This window comes from Oncorhynchus mykiss, chromosome 16, assembly GCF_057628025.1.
Source record: "Oncorhynchus mykiss isolate SJ-2025 chromosome 16, ASM5762802v1, whole genome shotgun sequence".
Lineage (NCBI taxonomy): Eukaryota > Metazoa > Chordata > Actinopteri > Salmoniformes > Salmonidae > Oncorhynchus > Oncorhynchus mykiss.
In genome coordinates, this window is record NC_143037.1 from 7468822 (window position 1) to 7485314 (window position 16493).

The 16493-nt window shown below is 43.3% G+C and overlaps 1 protein-coding gene across 4 annotated transcripts in view; it reads right to left on the reverse strand.

Moving 5' to 3' along the window:
• Window positions 1-16493, reverse strand: part of LOC110491304 (myosin phosphatase Rho-interacting protein) — an 89491-nt gene that overhangs the window by 13198 nt on the left and 59800 nt on the right. For 2 of the 4 annotated variants that reach the window (XM_036946077.2, XM_090201633.1), the window contains exons 9-14: window positions 13875-13931; window positions 8438-8506; window positions 6930-7019; window positions 6049-6726; window positions 5816-5953; window positions 72-2723 (exon numbers count right to left, since the gene is read on the reverse strand). In XM_036946077.2, the coding sequence (XP_036801972.2) occupies window positions 72-2723; window positions 5816-5953; window positions 6049-6726; window positions 6930-7019; window positions 8438-8506; window positions 13875-13931 (3684 nt within the window). The remainder of the gene's footprint in view (window positions 1-71; window positions 2724-5815; window positions 5954-6048; window positions 6727-6929; window positions 7020-8437; window positions 8507-13874; window positions 13932-16493) is intronic. The other 2 variants (XM_036946078.2, XM_090201634.1) reach the window with 1 other exon arrangement.

Sequence of the window (16493 nt, forward strand, 5' to 3'; positions counted from 1 at the left end):
TGGGGGGGGGTGCCACAAGGAGAAAAGGCATCACGGACGGAGGAACAGAAAGGACAAGGAAAGGCTTCCACCTTCAGATTCTCCAGGTCTTTGTCGTATTTCAGCCGGAGGTTAGCTGCGTCACCCTGGAGCTCCCTCCGCTTCATCTCCTCTGTCATGGCCGAGACCTGGGCCACCAGCTCCTGGATGCGCTCCTTGAGGGCGGAGGTTGTGGAGGTCTCAGGGGACATCGTCCCATCCTCTGCCCCAGTGGGATAGCTTCCTCCTGGGGTGACATCCATCTGATGGTGGAGCTTCTCCAGTAGGACGATCCTCTCTGTCTCGTGTTTCTTCTTCAGGTTCTCCATGCAGACAGTCAGAGAGTCGATCTCCTTCACGTTTTCTTCACGTTCTAGACGCAATATCTCGGACACCTTCGCCACCTCCTGTCGCAGCTTTTCTGTTACCTGTGTGTAGACGTCCTTGGTCTCCCTCAGCTCCAGCTTGTGCTTGGCTACCATGTCTTGCAGCTGTATGGCCTTGTCCATGGAGTCAATGGGCTCCCCTTCGATCTGAATGTGTGTTACTGGTCTAGTATCTTTACTCATTGTGCTTTCAAGGCGTTGCAGAGGATTCTGTTGATCCGCCAATTTGGATTGGAGTTCTCGGTTCTGTTCTCCCAATAGAAAGCAGCTGGCACAGTCAGAGTTGCCAATCTGAAGTTTCTCAACCTGTGTTTCTTTCAGTTCTTTCTCGTGTTGGAAGTTCAGCCTGCTGATGAGATAGGCCATGTGAGCTTCTGTGGCTGCGTCTTGAAGGTGCTCAGACCATTGTTTCTTAACTTTGCCGGAATCAAAGCTAGCTAGGACCAAGGACAGGAGGGTGTCATTTGTGGACATTTCAATGGTGGAGGCAATTAGATTAAACAAATACACTTTCTCTTGCAATGCCTCTGTTAGATCTTTCAAAATGAGCGTGTTGGTGTCGTTATCAAGCCAGCTGCACCAATTCAAAAGGTCTGCTTGCATGGTCTGTGCCATCACAGTCATCTTATTATCAACTTCCATCTTGGGTCGAGGACAAATCCTGTTCATCAACATCAACATGCTCTTCTCAGCTACCGTACGTTGTACTACACGCATTTCAAAACTACATACACGTTCACCTTCAGTCTCGCATGGGCTAACCTCTAAAGCGTTCAACAGACCACTCCAGAACGCTGCGTCTAATACCAACCTTTTCATTACTCTCTGACTTACTTCATCTGGCTCTTCACCAAAGGATCCAAGGCAGTCTGTGATATGTAAAGAGCTTTTCAGATCAAGTAGTGTTTTCTCCACACTAACATCAAGCTTCACTAACACCTCTAAAACCCGACTAAGTGCCTCAGACTTCATCTTTATCTCACCTACTACTTGCTTTATAACACTTTTGTCTGCTATCTTCCTCTCACCTGTCTGCATCAAGTCTTCACTAACATTCACTTCTCTTTCTCCCCTAGCCGACTTTGCCTTTACCCCCAACTTTGCTCGCAACATCCTAATCTCATTCTCTGCCTCTAAAAGTTTAAGACTCTGGACTCTCTCCGATTCCTGGTTTCTAGCTTGAAGTTCAACGTTCTGAGTTTGAAGTTCTCTACAGAGATTTTCCTTTTTCAAGAGCTTGGCCACTGTTGCGTCCTGCTGCTCTTTGAGTTGCCCTTTCTCCTTAGGAGCACCTTCCTCTGCCATCTGAAATCCCAGACCTTTGAGAGTGGCCTCTTTCAGCTGCAGTCTCCTCTCCCCGTCCTTCAGGCCGCTTCCTAGCACCTCCAAGGTGACAAGGGCCTCATGAAGCTTCACAGACTTCTCATTCAACTCTCTCTCATAGAACTCCCTGTCGATAGCATTGGCTTGGCTCTCTGCTAGTCTGGCCCTGACTCCGTTCAGCTCTTCTAGGATCAGTAGGTGCTGTTTCCCGCCTTGCAGGTTGATCAGCTCAGCTTTGAGCCTGTCGATCTCCCTATCTGCCTCAGTTAGTTGGTTCACTATCTCCTGATAGCGCTGGTTCAGCGCTCCGTTTTCACTCTTTAGAAGTTCAACCCTGTGGGACAACGCCCGTACAGCGACCTCGTGGCTTTCCGAGTGGTCTTCGATTTGACACAGTGGTCCGTAAGGGGTCTTCTGGCTCTCCACCTTCTGAACCCTTCCTAGCATGTCCTCCATGGCCAGGAGACACGATTCGTAACTGTGGATGCTTTCGCCCGCCCTGGCTAAGCTCTGCATCATGGTCTCATTGTCTACCTCTTGTTGAAACTTCCAGCTCTCCAAAAGCCTTTGCCAACTACCCTGTTGTCCTATTTCCAGACTACCCTCCAGGCAGAATTCACTGTGAGATCGTAGCAATCTAACCAGTCCCTTCAGAGTCAAGGACTTTCCTGATATCAAGTCCTCTAGCTCTTGAATCCTGTCTGCACTATCTTCGATCAAAAAGCTAACAGTTTTTTTGACGAGCGGCTCTGAAGAAGGCAGGCTTTCCAGAGGGGCTGTTGTTTGGGGGTGGGAAAGGTAAAGTTCCTTGATGGAGAGGTGGGAAAGCGAGAGGCCAAGCTGTGCCTGCATATTACGCTTTTTCAGTTCTTGCAGCTGCAGGAGCTCTTTGGTCTCCTGATACTTCCTTGCTAAGCTCTGCGCTTGAGAACTAACCAGTTCCGGCCTCTTCGTCTGGGGCTCGATATCAGCCTCCAGAACCAAAGGGAGATCCAGCTTGGAAAAGGGGACCAGAAAGTTGGTTAACACACACAGCAGGGGTGAGAAAGGCTAGCTAAATTGTTTTAGGTAATACATCAATGATTTCCCTCTGGATTCAGAGCAATGAAACATTATGACATCATAATATAAAGCACCAGTCAAAAGTTTGGACACACCTGCTCATTCCAAGGGTTTTCCTTTATTTTATTTTGTTTAACAATTTTCTACATTGTATAATAATAATGAAGACATTACAACTATGAAATAACACATATGGTATCATGTAGTAACCAAAAAAGGGTTGAACAAATCAAAATATATTTTATATTTCAGATTCTTCAAAGTAGCCACCCTTTGCCTTCATGACAGCTTTGCACACTCTTGGCATTCTCTCAACCAGCTTTATGAGGTCACCTGGAATGCATTTCAATTAACAGGTGTGCCTTGTTAAAAGTTCATTTGTGGAATTTCTTTCCCTTTTAATGCGTTTGAGCCAATCAGTTGTTTTGTGACAAGGTAGGGGTGGTATACAGAAGCTAGCCCTATTTGGTAAAATACCAAGTCTATACTACGGCAAGAACAGCTCAAATGAGCAAAGTGAAACGACAGTCCATCATTACTTTACAACATGGTCAGCCAATACAGAAAATTGAGAAGTTTCTTCAAGTGCAGTTGGAAAAACCATCAAGCGCTATGATGAAACTGGCTCTCATGAGGACCGCAACAGGAAAGGAAGACTCAGAGTTACTTCTGCTGCAGAGGATAAGTTCATTAGAGTTACCAGCCTCAGAAATTGCAGCCCAAATAAATGCTTCACAGAGTTCAAGTAACAGACACATCTCAACATCAACTGTTCAGAGGAGACTGTGTGAATCAAGCCTTCATGATTGAATTGCTGCAAAGAAACCACTACTAAAGGACACCAAGAAGGAGAAGAGACTTGCTTGGGCCAAGAAACACAATCAATGGACATTAGACCAGTGGAAATCTGTCCTTTGGTCTGATGAGTCCAAATTGGAGATTTTTGGTTCCAACCGTCGTGTCTTTGTGAGTCGCAGAGTAGGTGAACGGATGATCTCTGCATGTGTGGTTCCACCCCGTGAAGCATGGAGAAGGTGGTGTGATGGTGCTTTGCTGGTGACACAGTCTTTGATTTATTTAGAATTCAAGGCACACATCACCAGCATGGCTACCACAGCATTCTGCAGCGAAACACCATCCCATCTGGTTTGCACTTAGTGGGACTATCATTTGAATTTCAAAAGGACAATGACCCAACACACCTCAAGGCTGTGTAAGAGCTATTTGACCAAGAAGGAGAGTGATGACCTGGCCTTCACAATCACTCAACCTCAACCCAATTGGGATGGTTTGGGATGAGTTGGACCGCAGAGTGAAGGAAAAGCAGCCAACAAGTGCTCAGCATATGTGCGAACTCCTTCAAGGCTGTTGGAAAAGCATTCCTCATGAAGCTGGTTGAGAGAACTCCAAGAGTGTGCAAAGCTGTCATCAAGGCAAAGGGTGGCTACTTTGAAGAATCTAAAATATATTTTGATTTGTTTAACACTTTAGTTACTACATGATTCCATTATTTCATAGTTTTGATGTCTTCAATATTATTCTACAATGTATAACATAGTTTTAAAAAATAAAGAAAAATCCTTGAATGAGTAGGTGTGTCCAAACTTTTGACTGGTACTGTATATCATTTTGACTTCAACATTATGCCATTTAACAATAACGAAGAAAAACATTACAGTTTCTATCATTAGGCCAAATGATGAGAATTAGAGCGCTGGAAAGAGATTTAATGGCCATGATTAGTGAATCACAAATTAGCATGCACATTAAATGGTTAAGGAGTTAATTCATGGGGTAAGTAATGCAAAGTTAGTGCTAGCTAGGTGGTTTAATTAGAGATGGGAGGCATACCAGGTTCTTGGAATAAACTATGCTCTTGAGATATCCTTTTTCTGAATTCTTCCCGCTCTTCACAAACCATTTCTCAAAAAGGCAGTCATCAAATCGCATTTCATTGCGTAATAGCAATAACAATGCAGGCCAGAACTAAAATCAAACAGTGTAATGAATGTGAAAATTGCTTCTTAAAACCCAAAATAAGTAAAAACAACACGAACAGGAAATTTATTATTTTCTCCTGAAATTACCTTTTTTTTGTTGGCTTTAGCAAAAAAATGCAAAGGACAGCATAAACTAACCAGATTCTCTCCCTACCTAAACATCAAAGCCGTCAACTCAAAAACGTCCCCTTTTGAACTGAATCAAATGTGTTACACAAGCTATCCAAGAAAACCAACTATCTTTGATAAAACTCAGATTTACACAATAAGTGGTGAAGAATTCAAAAAAGCATACATTTATAACCCTCCATACGGACACACTCTGACCCGCTCTCTAACACGCACGCGCACACACACACACACACACACACAAAAATGCAACAGAAAACTATTATCTGTATAAAGGTCTGGTCACATCAGTAACAAGACGAAGGGATGGTCGGGAACAGCAGTAACAACAGAAAACATCTGAAATCCATTCAAATAAAAATCACCAGGAGACAAGCCAGACCATGTCATTTTATACAGTTCTGAGCCAAACGTCATTATTTCAACTACTATGGCCGTACTGTTGAAGTCAAGTGTGCATTTATGCCATTTACAGCATCACAGGAACACCGAAAAGGAAACCTATCCATCTAAAATGTTAATCGTTAATTGAATGCATCACGTTCGATACACATGCATGAGTTTGCGACATCTGTCATCACCTAAAAAAAAAAAAAAAAACGAAACATCAGCGAGAAGCCGTAAAAGGAGTCATAAAAACAAGATGTTTCTCCTCACATGCAACGAACGGACTCATGCAAAGGAACATTCTGGAGACGTTTTTGGAGCCCCGATGTCAGTCAGTTTGATGTTTTCTCACAATTAAAATACATGCATGCAAAAAAAGGAGGTTATGAAATGAAAAGAAAACACCACCGCTCAATCTGTACGGTTTACTTCATGAAATCTTAACTCAACAGGACTGCCTATAGAGAATAGAACAGCTCTGAGGAGAAGAAAAAGCTCTGTGGTGCTTACCTGGGAGACGTATCCAGAACGGACGTGCTGCTCTCTCTCCAGAGCCGTCCTCAGCTGGACCTCCAGATTCTGTTTGTGCTGGTTGGAGTGCAGCAGCTGCTGGTGACAGCTCCCCAACTGCAGCTTCAGCTCTTCTACCTGGGAGAGGCAAGGTACAATGGACAAGGTGAACACTGACCTATCAGCAACCTCTGACCTTTGACGTTGATCTCGGTTCCCATAAAAACACTCACCCCTTTCTTGTAGCTCTCCAGCAGTTTCTCCAGCTTGGCCGTCTCCCTGGTCTGCAGTGTCGAGGGCAGAGTTACCCTCCTCTCATCCCTGATGGGTGTCTGCTCCACCTGCTGCCAACGTTGCTCGATCTCCACCTCCACCTTCTGTTGCCTCTCCAGGGAGGGGGGACCCACGCACTCACCCCCAGGGCTGCCTTCACTCCCTCCCCCCTTCTCAAAGTCCATCCTCCCGCCCTCGGAGCCTGCTGGTTGGTCCTTGGAGGAGCCAGTGACAGATTCATACCTCCTCCGTCGTTCTTCCCTCCTCCGGTTCCGATCGGGGTCTCCTATGTCAGTCTGCAGGGGCTCAGCCTTCTGGGCCCGCTGCTTGGCCAAAGCCTGGGCAATGGGTCGGAACTCGCCCCAGTCGAAGGTCTTTGAGCGGCCTTGTTGTCGGCGCTCGCGTGCCCGGCTCTTCTTAGGGCCTGGACCTGGCTCACGCTCCACGGACGAGGTCTCGGAGGAAGGGGAGTCCTGGGTCACGTCTGGCTGAACCAGCCCCTCCAGTGGGGAGAAGGAGCTGTGGTTGCTAGCCACGTCTGGAGCGGTGGAGGGTCTGACATTCTTCATGACAGCCTGGATCCAGTTCCTCCGTATGCCTGCTGTCATGGCCGACAGGGTGTGCAAGCCCTCCCGGGTCTGAGGAGGACAGTTAGGACGTTAGATTCACACTGTGCAATAACAGCTATCCTATTGGGTGACAGTGAAGGGCTCCGTTACATCCATACAACAAAGTGTTTATCTGATAATAAAAAGTGACAAAAAGGGTTAGATAAATGCAAATCAAATCATTATCACGACATTAAATATTCTGAGATTGTATGTGAGTGAACGGGGCTTACATGTATCTGGAAGCCGTAGTTGCGTTGAGCCTGGTATTCAGTGACGTTATAACACGTAGACAGGTCTATCTCCCCGTCCAGATCGGAAGCCTGAAATACAGCATTTGTTACAGATGGTGAAGTCAGGAACAGAATAGTCTATTATCAGCATACAAGCAGCCAGTTTTCAGGGACAATTCTTTTGAAACTGGCTACTGTGTACTTACGGCGAACAAAAATATAAAACGAAACATTGCAACAATTTCAAAGAGTTTTACATTTCATATAAGGAAATCAGTTAAATGAATTCATTAGGCCCTAATCTATGTATTTCACATGACTGGGGAATACAGATATGCATGTTGGTCAAAGATGACTTTAAAAAAAAAGGTAAGGGTGTGGATCAGAAAACAAGTCAGTATCTGGTGTGACCATCTGCCTCATGCAGCGTGACACATCTCCTTCACATAGAGTTGATCAGGCTGTTGATTGTGGCCTATGGAATGTTGTGAACGCGCTGTCATACACGTCAATCCAGAGCATCCCAAACATGCTCAACGAGTGACATGTCTGGTGAGTATGCAGACAGTGGAAGAACTGGGACATTTTCACCTTCCAGGAATTGTGTACAGATCCTTGGGACATGGGGCTGTGCATTATCATGCTGAAACATGAGGTGATGGCGGCAGATGAATGGCAAGACAATGGTCCTCAGGATCTCTTCATGGTATCTCTCTGCATACAAATTGTCATCGACAAAATGCAATTATTCTAGTTGTCCGTAACTTAAGCCTGCCCATACCATACCCCCCCAATGGGGCACTCTGTTCACAACGCTGACATCAGCAAACCGCTCACCCACACAATGCCATATACACTTTCTGCCATCTGCCTGGTACAGTTGAAAACGGGATTCGTCTATGAAGCTTCCCTGAGACGGTTTCAGACAGTTTGTACAGAAATTATTCAGTTTGTGCAAATCCACAGTTTCATCAGCTGCCCGGGTGGCTGGTCTCAGACCATCCCACAAGGTGAAGAAGCCAAATGTGGAGGTCCTGGCCTGGCGTGTTTGAGGCCGGTTGGACGTACTTCCAAATTCTCTAAAACAATGTTCGAGGCCAGCTTTTATTGTCCCCAGCAGAAGGTGCACCTGTGTAATGATCATGCTGTTGAATCAACTTCTTGATATGCCACACCGGTCAGGGGGATGGATTATCTTGGCAAAGTAGAAATACTCACTAACAGGGATGTGCACAAAATTGTTTACAACATTTGAGAGAAATAAGCTTTTTGTGCACATGGAACATTTCTGGGATCTTTTATTTCAGCTCATGAAACATGGGACAAACACTTTACATGTTGCTTTTATATTTTTGTTTAGTATACAACGTTATCAATAGGAAACCAATACTGTATTGACAAACATGTATTCCATTTATTTTATAGATAACTACTGCCCTTGCTATAGTCGGTCACAGTTAAACTAGCACGATTGACGAGTCTGGATGGATTTAGAGAAAAAAAGTCACCTCTTCAGCAATGGAGTCCTTATAGTATTGGAGGCTGTGGTCTGTCAGTACGAACCAAAACTTTGTCCACTGTAGAGGGGAGAGAGAGAGAACAACAGAGTTCACTGGGAATACATCAACTGTTCTGTTAGTCCAGTAGACTGAGAATAATCAAATCACATTTTATTTTTTAAAGCCCTATTTACATCAGCCAATGTCAGAAAGTGCTGTACAGAAACCCAGCCAAAACCCCCAAAATGCAATGCATATACAGAAGAATAAAACATATATTTAGCGCCAGTGAGAGTTATTACAATGACATTAGGAGCTCGGTTTCTGTGTGCAATATATACATTTTAGTAATTCAACGGAGTGATATACAGTAGTGAGTGCATACGTTTTCATATTTTTTTTCATACTGGTCCCCAGTGGGAAGCGAACCCACAACCTTGCCGTTACAACCCCGCCATGCTCTACCAACTGAGCTACACTACACACAGCACAGACAAATACCCGAACAAACCCATAGAAGAGGATACTGAAGTGATGTTGGTAGCCCTCTGAACAGTAAGGATTTCTATGAGAGCTGTGTGTTAACTTGGACTGTGCAATATATCAAATCAAAAGCTTTTATGGGGTCGCATACGCAGAATCGCAGGTGCAGCGAAATGCTAATGTCTCCAGCTCCAACAATGCAGTAAACTGTGGAAATATATAGTGTTGGAGCGTCGGTCTATCCATTAAACGTAGCTGTATCCATTAAACGTAGCTGTATCCATTAAACGTAGCTGTATCCATTAAACGTAGCTGTATCCATTAAACGTAGCTGTATCCATTAAACGTAGCTGTATCCATTAAACGTAGCTGTATCCATTAAACGTAGCTGTATCCATTAAACGTTGCTGTATCCATTAAACGTGGCTGTATCCATTAAACCTGGCTGTATCCATTAAACGTAGCTGTAACCATTAAACGTAGCTGTATCCATTAAACGTAGCTGTATCCATTAAACGTAGCTGTATCCATTAAACGTAGCTGTATCCATTAAACGTAGCTGTATCCATTAAACGTAGCTGTATCCATTAAACGTAGCTGTATCCATTAAACGTAGCTGTATCCATTAAACGTAGCTGTATCCATTAAACGTAGCTGTATCCATTAAACGTAGCTGTATCCATTAAACGTTGCTGTATCCATTAAACGTAGCTGTATCCATTAAACGTAGCTGTATCCATTAAACGTAGCTGTATCCATTAAACGTAGCTGTATCCATTAAACGTAGCTGTAACCATTAAACGTTGCTGTATCCATTAAACGTAGCTGTATCCATTAAACGTAGCTGTATCCATTAAACGTAGCTGTATCCATTAAACGTAGCTGTAACCATTAAACGTAGCTGTAACCATTAAACGTAGCTGTAACCATTAAACGTAGCTGTAACCATTAAACGTAGCTGTAACCATTAAACGTAGCTGTAACCATTAAACGTAGCTGTAACCATTAAACGTAGCTGTAACCATTAAACGTAGCTGTATCCATTAAACGTAGCTGTATCCATTAAACGTAGCTGTATCCATTAAACGTAGCTGTAACCATTAAACGTAGCTGTATCCATTAAACGTAGCTGTAACCATTAAACGTAGCTGTAACCATTAAACGTAGCTGTAACCATTAAACGTAGCTGTAACCATTAAACGTAGCTGTAACCATTAAACGTAGCTGTAACCATTAAACGTAGCTGTATCCATTAAACGTAGCTGTATCCATTAAACGTAGCTGTAACCATTAAACGTAGCTGTAACCATTAAACGTAGCTGTATCCATTAAACGTAGCTGTATCCATTAAACGTAGCTGTAACCATTAAACGTAGCTGTATCCATTAAACGTAGCTGTAACCATTAAACGTAGCTGTAACCATTAAACGTAGCTGTATCCATTAAACGTAGCTGTATCCATTAAACGTAGCTGTATCCATTAAACGTAGCTGTATCCATTAAACGTAGCTGTATCCATTAAACGTAGCTGTATCCATTAAACGTAGCCGTAACCATTAAACGTAGCTGTATCCATTAAACGTAGCTGTAACCATTAAACGTAGCTGTAACCATTAAACGTAGCTGTAACCATTAAACGTAGCTGTCTCCATTAAACGTAGCTGTCTCCATTAAACGTAGCTGTAACCATTAAACGTAGCTGTATCCATTAAACGTAGCTGTATCCATTAAACGTAGCTGTAACCATTAAACGTAGCTGTATCCATTAAACGTAGCTGTATCCATTAAACGTAGCTGTAACCATTAAACGTAGCTGTATCCATTAAACGTAGCTGTAACCATTAAACGTAGCTGTAACCATTAAACGTAGCTGTAACCATTAAACGTAGCTGTAACCATTAAACGTAGCTGTAACCATTAAACGTAGCTGTATCCATTAAACGTAGCTGTATCCATTAAACGTAGCTGTATCCATTAAATGTAGCTGTATCCATTAAACGTAGCTGTAACCATTAAACGTAGCTGTATCCATTAAACGTAGCTGTAACCATTAAACGTAGCTGTAACCATTAAATGTAGCTGTATCCCTTAAACGTAGCTGTAACCATTAAACATAGCTGTATCCATTAAACGTAGCTGTCTCCATTAAACGTAGCTGTAACCATTAAACGTAGCTGTATCCATTAAACGTAGCTGTATCCATTAAACGTAGCTGTCTCCATTAAACGTAGCTGTATCCATTAAACGTAGCTGTATCCATTAAACGTAGCTGTATCCATTAAACGTAGCTGTATCCATTAAACGTAGCTGTATCCATTAAACGTAGCTGTATCCATTAAACGTAGCTGTATCCATTAAACGTAGCTGTATCCATTAAACGTAGCTGTATCCATTAAACGTTGCTGTATCCATTAAACGTGGCTGTATCCATTAAACCTGGCTGTATCCATTAAACGTAGCTGTAACCATTAAACGTAGCTGTATCCATTAAACGTAGCTGTATCCATTAAACGTAGCTGTATCCATTAAACGTAGCTGTATCCATTAAACGTAGCTGTATCCATTAAACGTAGCTGTATCCATTAAACGTAGCTGTATCCATTAAACGTAGCTGTATCCATTAAACGTAGCTGTATCCATTAAACGTAGCTGTATCCATTAAACGTTGCTGTATCCATTAAACGTAGCTGTATCCATTAAACGTAGCTGTATCCATTAAACGTAGCTGTATCCATTAAACGTAGCTGTATCCATTAAACGTAGCTGTAACCATTAAACGTTGCTGTATCCATTAAACGTAGCTGTATCCATTAAACGTAGCTGTATCCATTAAACGTAGCTGTATCCATTAAACGTAGCTGTAACCATTAAACGTAGCTGTAACCATTAAACGTAGCTGTAACCATTAAACGTAGCTGTAACCATTAAACGTAGCTGTAACCATTAAACGTAGCTGTAACCATTAAACGTAGCTGTAACCATTAAACGTAGCTGTAACCATTAAACGTAGCTGTATCCATTAAACGTAGCTGTATCCATTAAACGTAGCTGTATCCATTAAACGTAGCTGTAACCATTAAACGTAGCTGTATCCATTAAACGTAGCTGTAACCATTAAACGTAGCTGTAACCATTAAACGTAGCTGTAACCATTAAACGTAGCTGTAACCATTAAACGTAGCTGTAACCATTAAACGTAGCTGTATCCATTAAACGTAGCTGTATCCATTAAACGTAGCTGTAACCATTAAACGTAGCTGTAACCATTAAACGTAGCTGTATCCATTAAACGTAGCTGTATCCATTAAACGTAGCTGTAACCATTAAACGTAGCTGTATCCATTAAACGTAGCTGTATCCATTAAACGTAGCTGTAACCATTAAACGTAGCTGTAACCATTAAACGTAGCTGTATCCATTAAACGTAGCTGTATCCATTAAACGTAGCTGTATCCATTAAACGTAGCTGTATCCATTAAACGTAGCTGTATCCATTAAACGTAGCCGTAACCATTAAACGTAGCCGTATCCATTAAACGTAGCTGTAACCATTAAACGTAGCTGTAACCATTAAACGTAGCTGTAACCATTAAACGTAGCTGTCTCCATTAAACGTAGCTGTCTCCATTAAACGTAGCTGTAACCATTAAACGTAGCTGTATCCATTAAACGTAGCTGTATCCATTAAACGTAGCTGTAACCATTAAACGTAGCTGTATCCATTAAACGTAGCTGTATCCATTAAACGTAGCTGTAACCATTAAACGTAGCTGTATCCATTAAACGTAGCTGTAACCATTAAACGTAGCTGTAACCATTAAACGTAGCTGTAACCATTAAACGTAGCTGTCTCCATTAAACGTAGCTGTAACCATTAAACGTAGCTGTATCCATTAAACGTAGCTGTATCCATTAAACGTAGCTGTATCCATTAAATGTAGCTGTATCCATTAAACGTAGCTGTAACCATTAAACGTAGCTGTATCCATTAAACGTAGCTGTAACCATTAAACGTAGCTGTAACCATTAAACGTAGCTGTATCCCTTAAACGTAGCTGTAACCATTAAACGTAGCTGTATCCATTAAACGTAGCTGTCTCCATTAAACGTAGCTGTAACCATTAAACGTAGCTGTATCCATTAAACGTAGCTGTATCCATTAAACGTAGCTGTCTCCATTAAACGTAGCTGTATCCATTAAACGTAGCTGTATCCATTAAACGTAGCTGTATCCATTAAACGTAGCTGTAACCATTAAACGTAGCTGTATCCATTAAACGTAGCTGTAACCATTAAACGTAGCTGTAACCATTAAACGTAGCTGTAACCATTAAACGTAGCTGTAACCATTAAACGTAGCTGTAACCATTAAACGTAGCTGTAACCATTAAACGTAGCTGTATCCATTAAACGTAGCTGTAAAACAACATTGATCTGCTGTATAAAGAGAAGCACCACACAACCCATTGAAGCTGTGCCATCGAAGGGGCGGCAGGGTAACCTAGTGGTTAGAGTGTTGGACTAGAAACCGGAAGGTTGCAAGTTCAAACCCCCGAGCTGACAAGGTACAAATCTGTCGTTCTGCCCCTGAACAGGCAGTTAACCCCGCTGTTCCTAGGCCGTCATTGAAAATAAGAATTTGTTCTTAACTGACTTGCCTAGTTAAATAAAGGTCAAATAAAAAAATAAAAAAAACGGACTGACACTCGGCTCGAAAGGCCATAGAATACTAGAACATTCTAGAAGGCATGAACGTTCATGCCTTCTAGAATGGTGAACGTTCAGATTACTGTTTCAACTGCTACTGCTTTGATGATCTGACCCCAAAAAATAAAAAAAAATGTAAACATGATTTTCAAAATCTCATGGCATGAGGTTAATTTTTCAAGTGTTATGATTTCTAAGGAACATATTAAAAAAACACAACATGAGTTGTTTTGGGGATGTATGGTTTGTTGTTTACTTGTCCATGCTCATCCAGCTTCACCATCCAACCTTTCTTGAAGTTCAGCAAGTCGGGCTGGAAAAAGAAACAGAAAGACAGTGTTTACACACCAGCCCTTAAAATCGACTCTTTAAAAATGCCAATGAAATCAGTAAAGCCAGTGACACCACACAGTGACACCACACAGCAACATCACGCAAGATGAACCAAGAGATGCTGAAACACACAGAAACCAGGTGACCAAAGGCACAGTCTTTTTTTAAAAACAACTTCTATCTGGGATCCACGCGGGCCTTCATAACTTTAGCATGTCATACGTACAGCTGAAAGAAAAGGTATGAGTTATCACGACTACAGTACATAGCTGACGGAAACATTGTAATTCCAAAACTCTGTATTTTCTACACTTTGTTAAATAGATGTTGATGTATTTGGAAAAATATATATATTTTGAACATTTGCACGGCTAAAAAAAATACACTTCATTAGTTAACTTAATGTCTGAGAAAGAGCGGGGAAACAAAAGAGGTAGAAGTTTCCCCTGAACACTGACCTAGGATCAGATTGCCTTAGCACTAATAACTTGGAGGATACAATAATAACTGACCCTGGACCAGTGGTTAGGGGAAACATGTATCTACTCCACTATGCATCACAGATCCTGCTATGCAAGTCTTAGTGCTGAGTAAAACAGTTCATGTCCGCTGTGGTTTCACACAGGGGGAGAACACACACACACACAGTGGGAGAACACACACACACACAGTGGGAGAACACACACACACAGTGGGAGAACACACACACACACACACAGTGGGAGAACACACACACACACAGTGGGAGAACACACACACACACAGTGGGAGAACACACACACACACAGTGGGAGAACACACACACACACAGTGGGAGAACACACACACACACACACAAACAGTGGGAGAACACACACACACAGTGGGAGAACACACACACATATAGTGGGACAACACACACACACACAGTGGGAGAACACACACACACACACACACACAGTGGGAGAACACACACACACACACACAGTGGGAGAACACACACACACAGTGGGAGAACACACACACACACACACACACACACACACACACAGTGGGAGAACACACACACACAGTGGGAGAACACACACACACACACACACACACACACAGTGGGAGAACACACACACACAGTGGGAGAACACACACACACAGTGGGAGAACACACACACACACACACACACACACAGTGGGAGAACACACACACACACACAAACAGTGGGAGAACACACACACACACAGACACAGTGGGAGAACACACACACACACACACACAGACACAGTGGGAGAACACACACACACACAGTGGGAGAACACACACACACACACACAGACACAGTGGGAGAACACACACACACACACAGACACACACACACACACAGTGGGAGAACACACACACACACAGTGGGAGAACACACACACACACACAGTGGGAGAACACACACACACACACAGTGGGAGAACACACACACACACACAGTGGGAGAACACACACACACAGACACAGTGGGAGAACACACACACACAGACACAGTGGGAGAACACACACACACACACACAGTGGGAGAACACACACACACAGGGGGAGAACACACACACACAGGGGGAGAACACACACACACAGTGGGAGAACACACACACACAGTGGGAGAACACACACACACACACACACACACACACACAGTGGGAGAACACACACACACACACAAACAGTGGGAGAACACACACACACACAGACACAGTGGGAGAACACACACACACACACACACAGACACAGTGGGAGAACACACACACACACAGTGGGAGAACACACACACACACACACAGACACAGTGGGAGAACACACACACACACAGACACACACACACACACAGTGGGAGAACACACACACACACAGTGGGAGAACACACACACACACAGTGGGAGAACACACACACACACACAGTGGGAGAACACACACACACACACAGTGGGAGAACACACACACACAGACACAGTGGGAGAACACACACACACAGACACAGTGGGAGAACACACACACACACACACAGTGGGAGAACACACACACACAGGGGGAGAACACACACACACAGTGGGAGAACACACACACACAGTGGGAGAACACACACACACACACACACACACACAGTGGGAGAACACACACACACACACAAACAGTGGGAGAACACACACACACACAGACACAGTGGGAGAACACACACACACACACACACAGACACAGTGGGAGAACACACACACACACAGTGGGAGAACACACACACACACACACAGACACAGTGGGAGAACACACACACACACAGACACACACACACACACAGTGGGAGAACACACACACACACAGTGGGAGAACACACACACACACACACACACAGTGGGAGAACACACACACACACACAGTGGGAGAACACACACACACACACAGTGGGAGAACACACACACACAGACACAGTGGGAGAACACACACACACAGACACAGTGGGAGAACACACACACACACACACAGTGGGAGAACACACACACACACAGACACAGTGGGAGAACACAC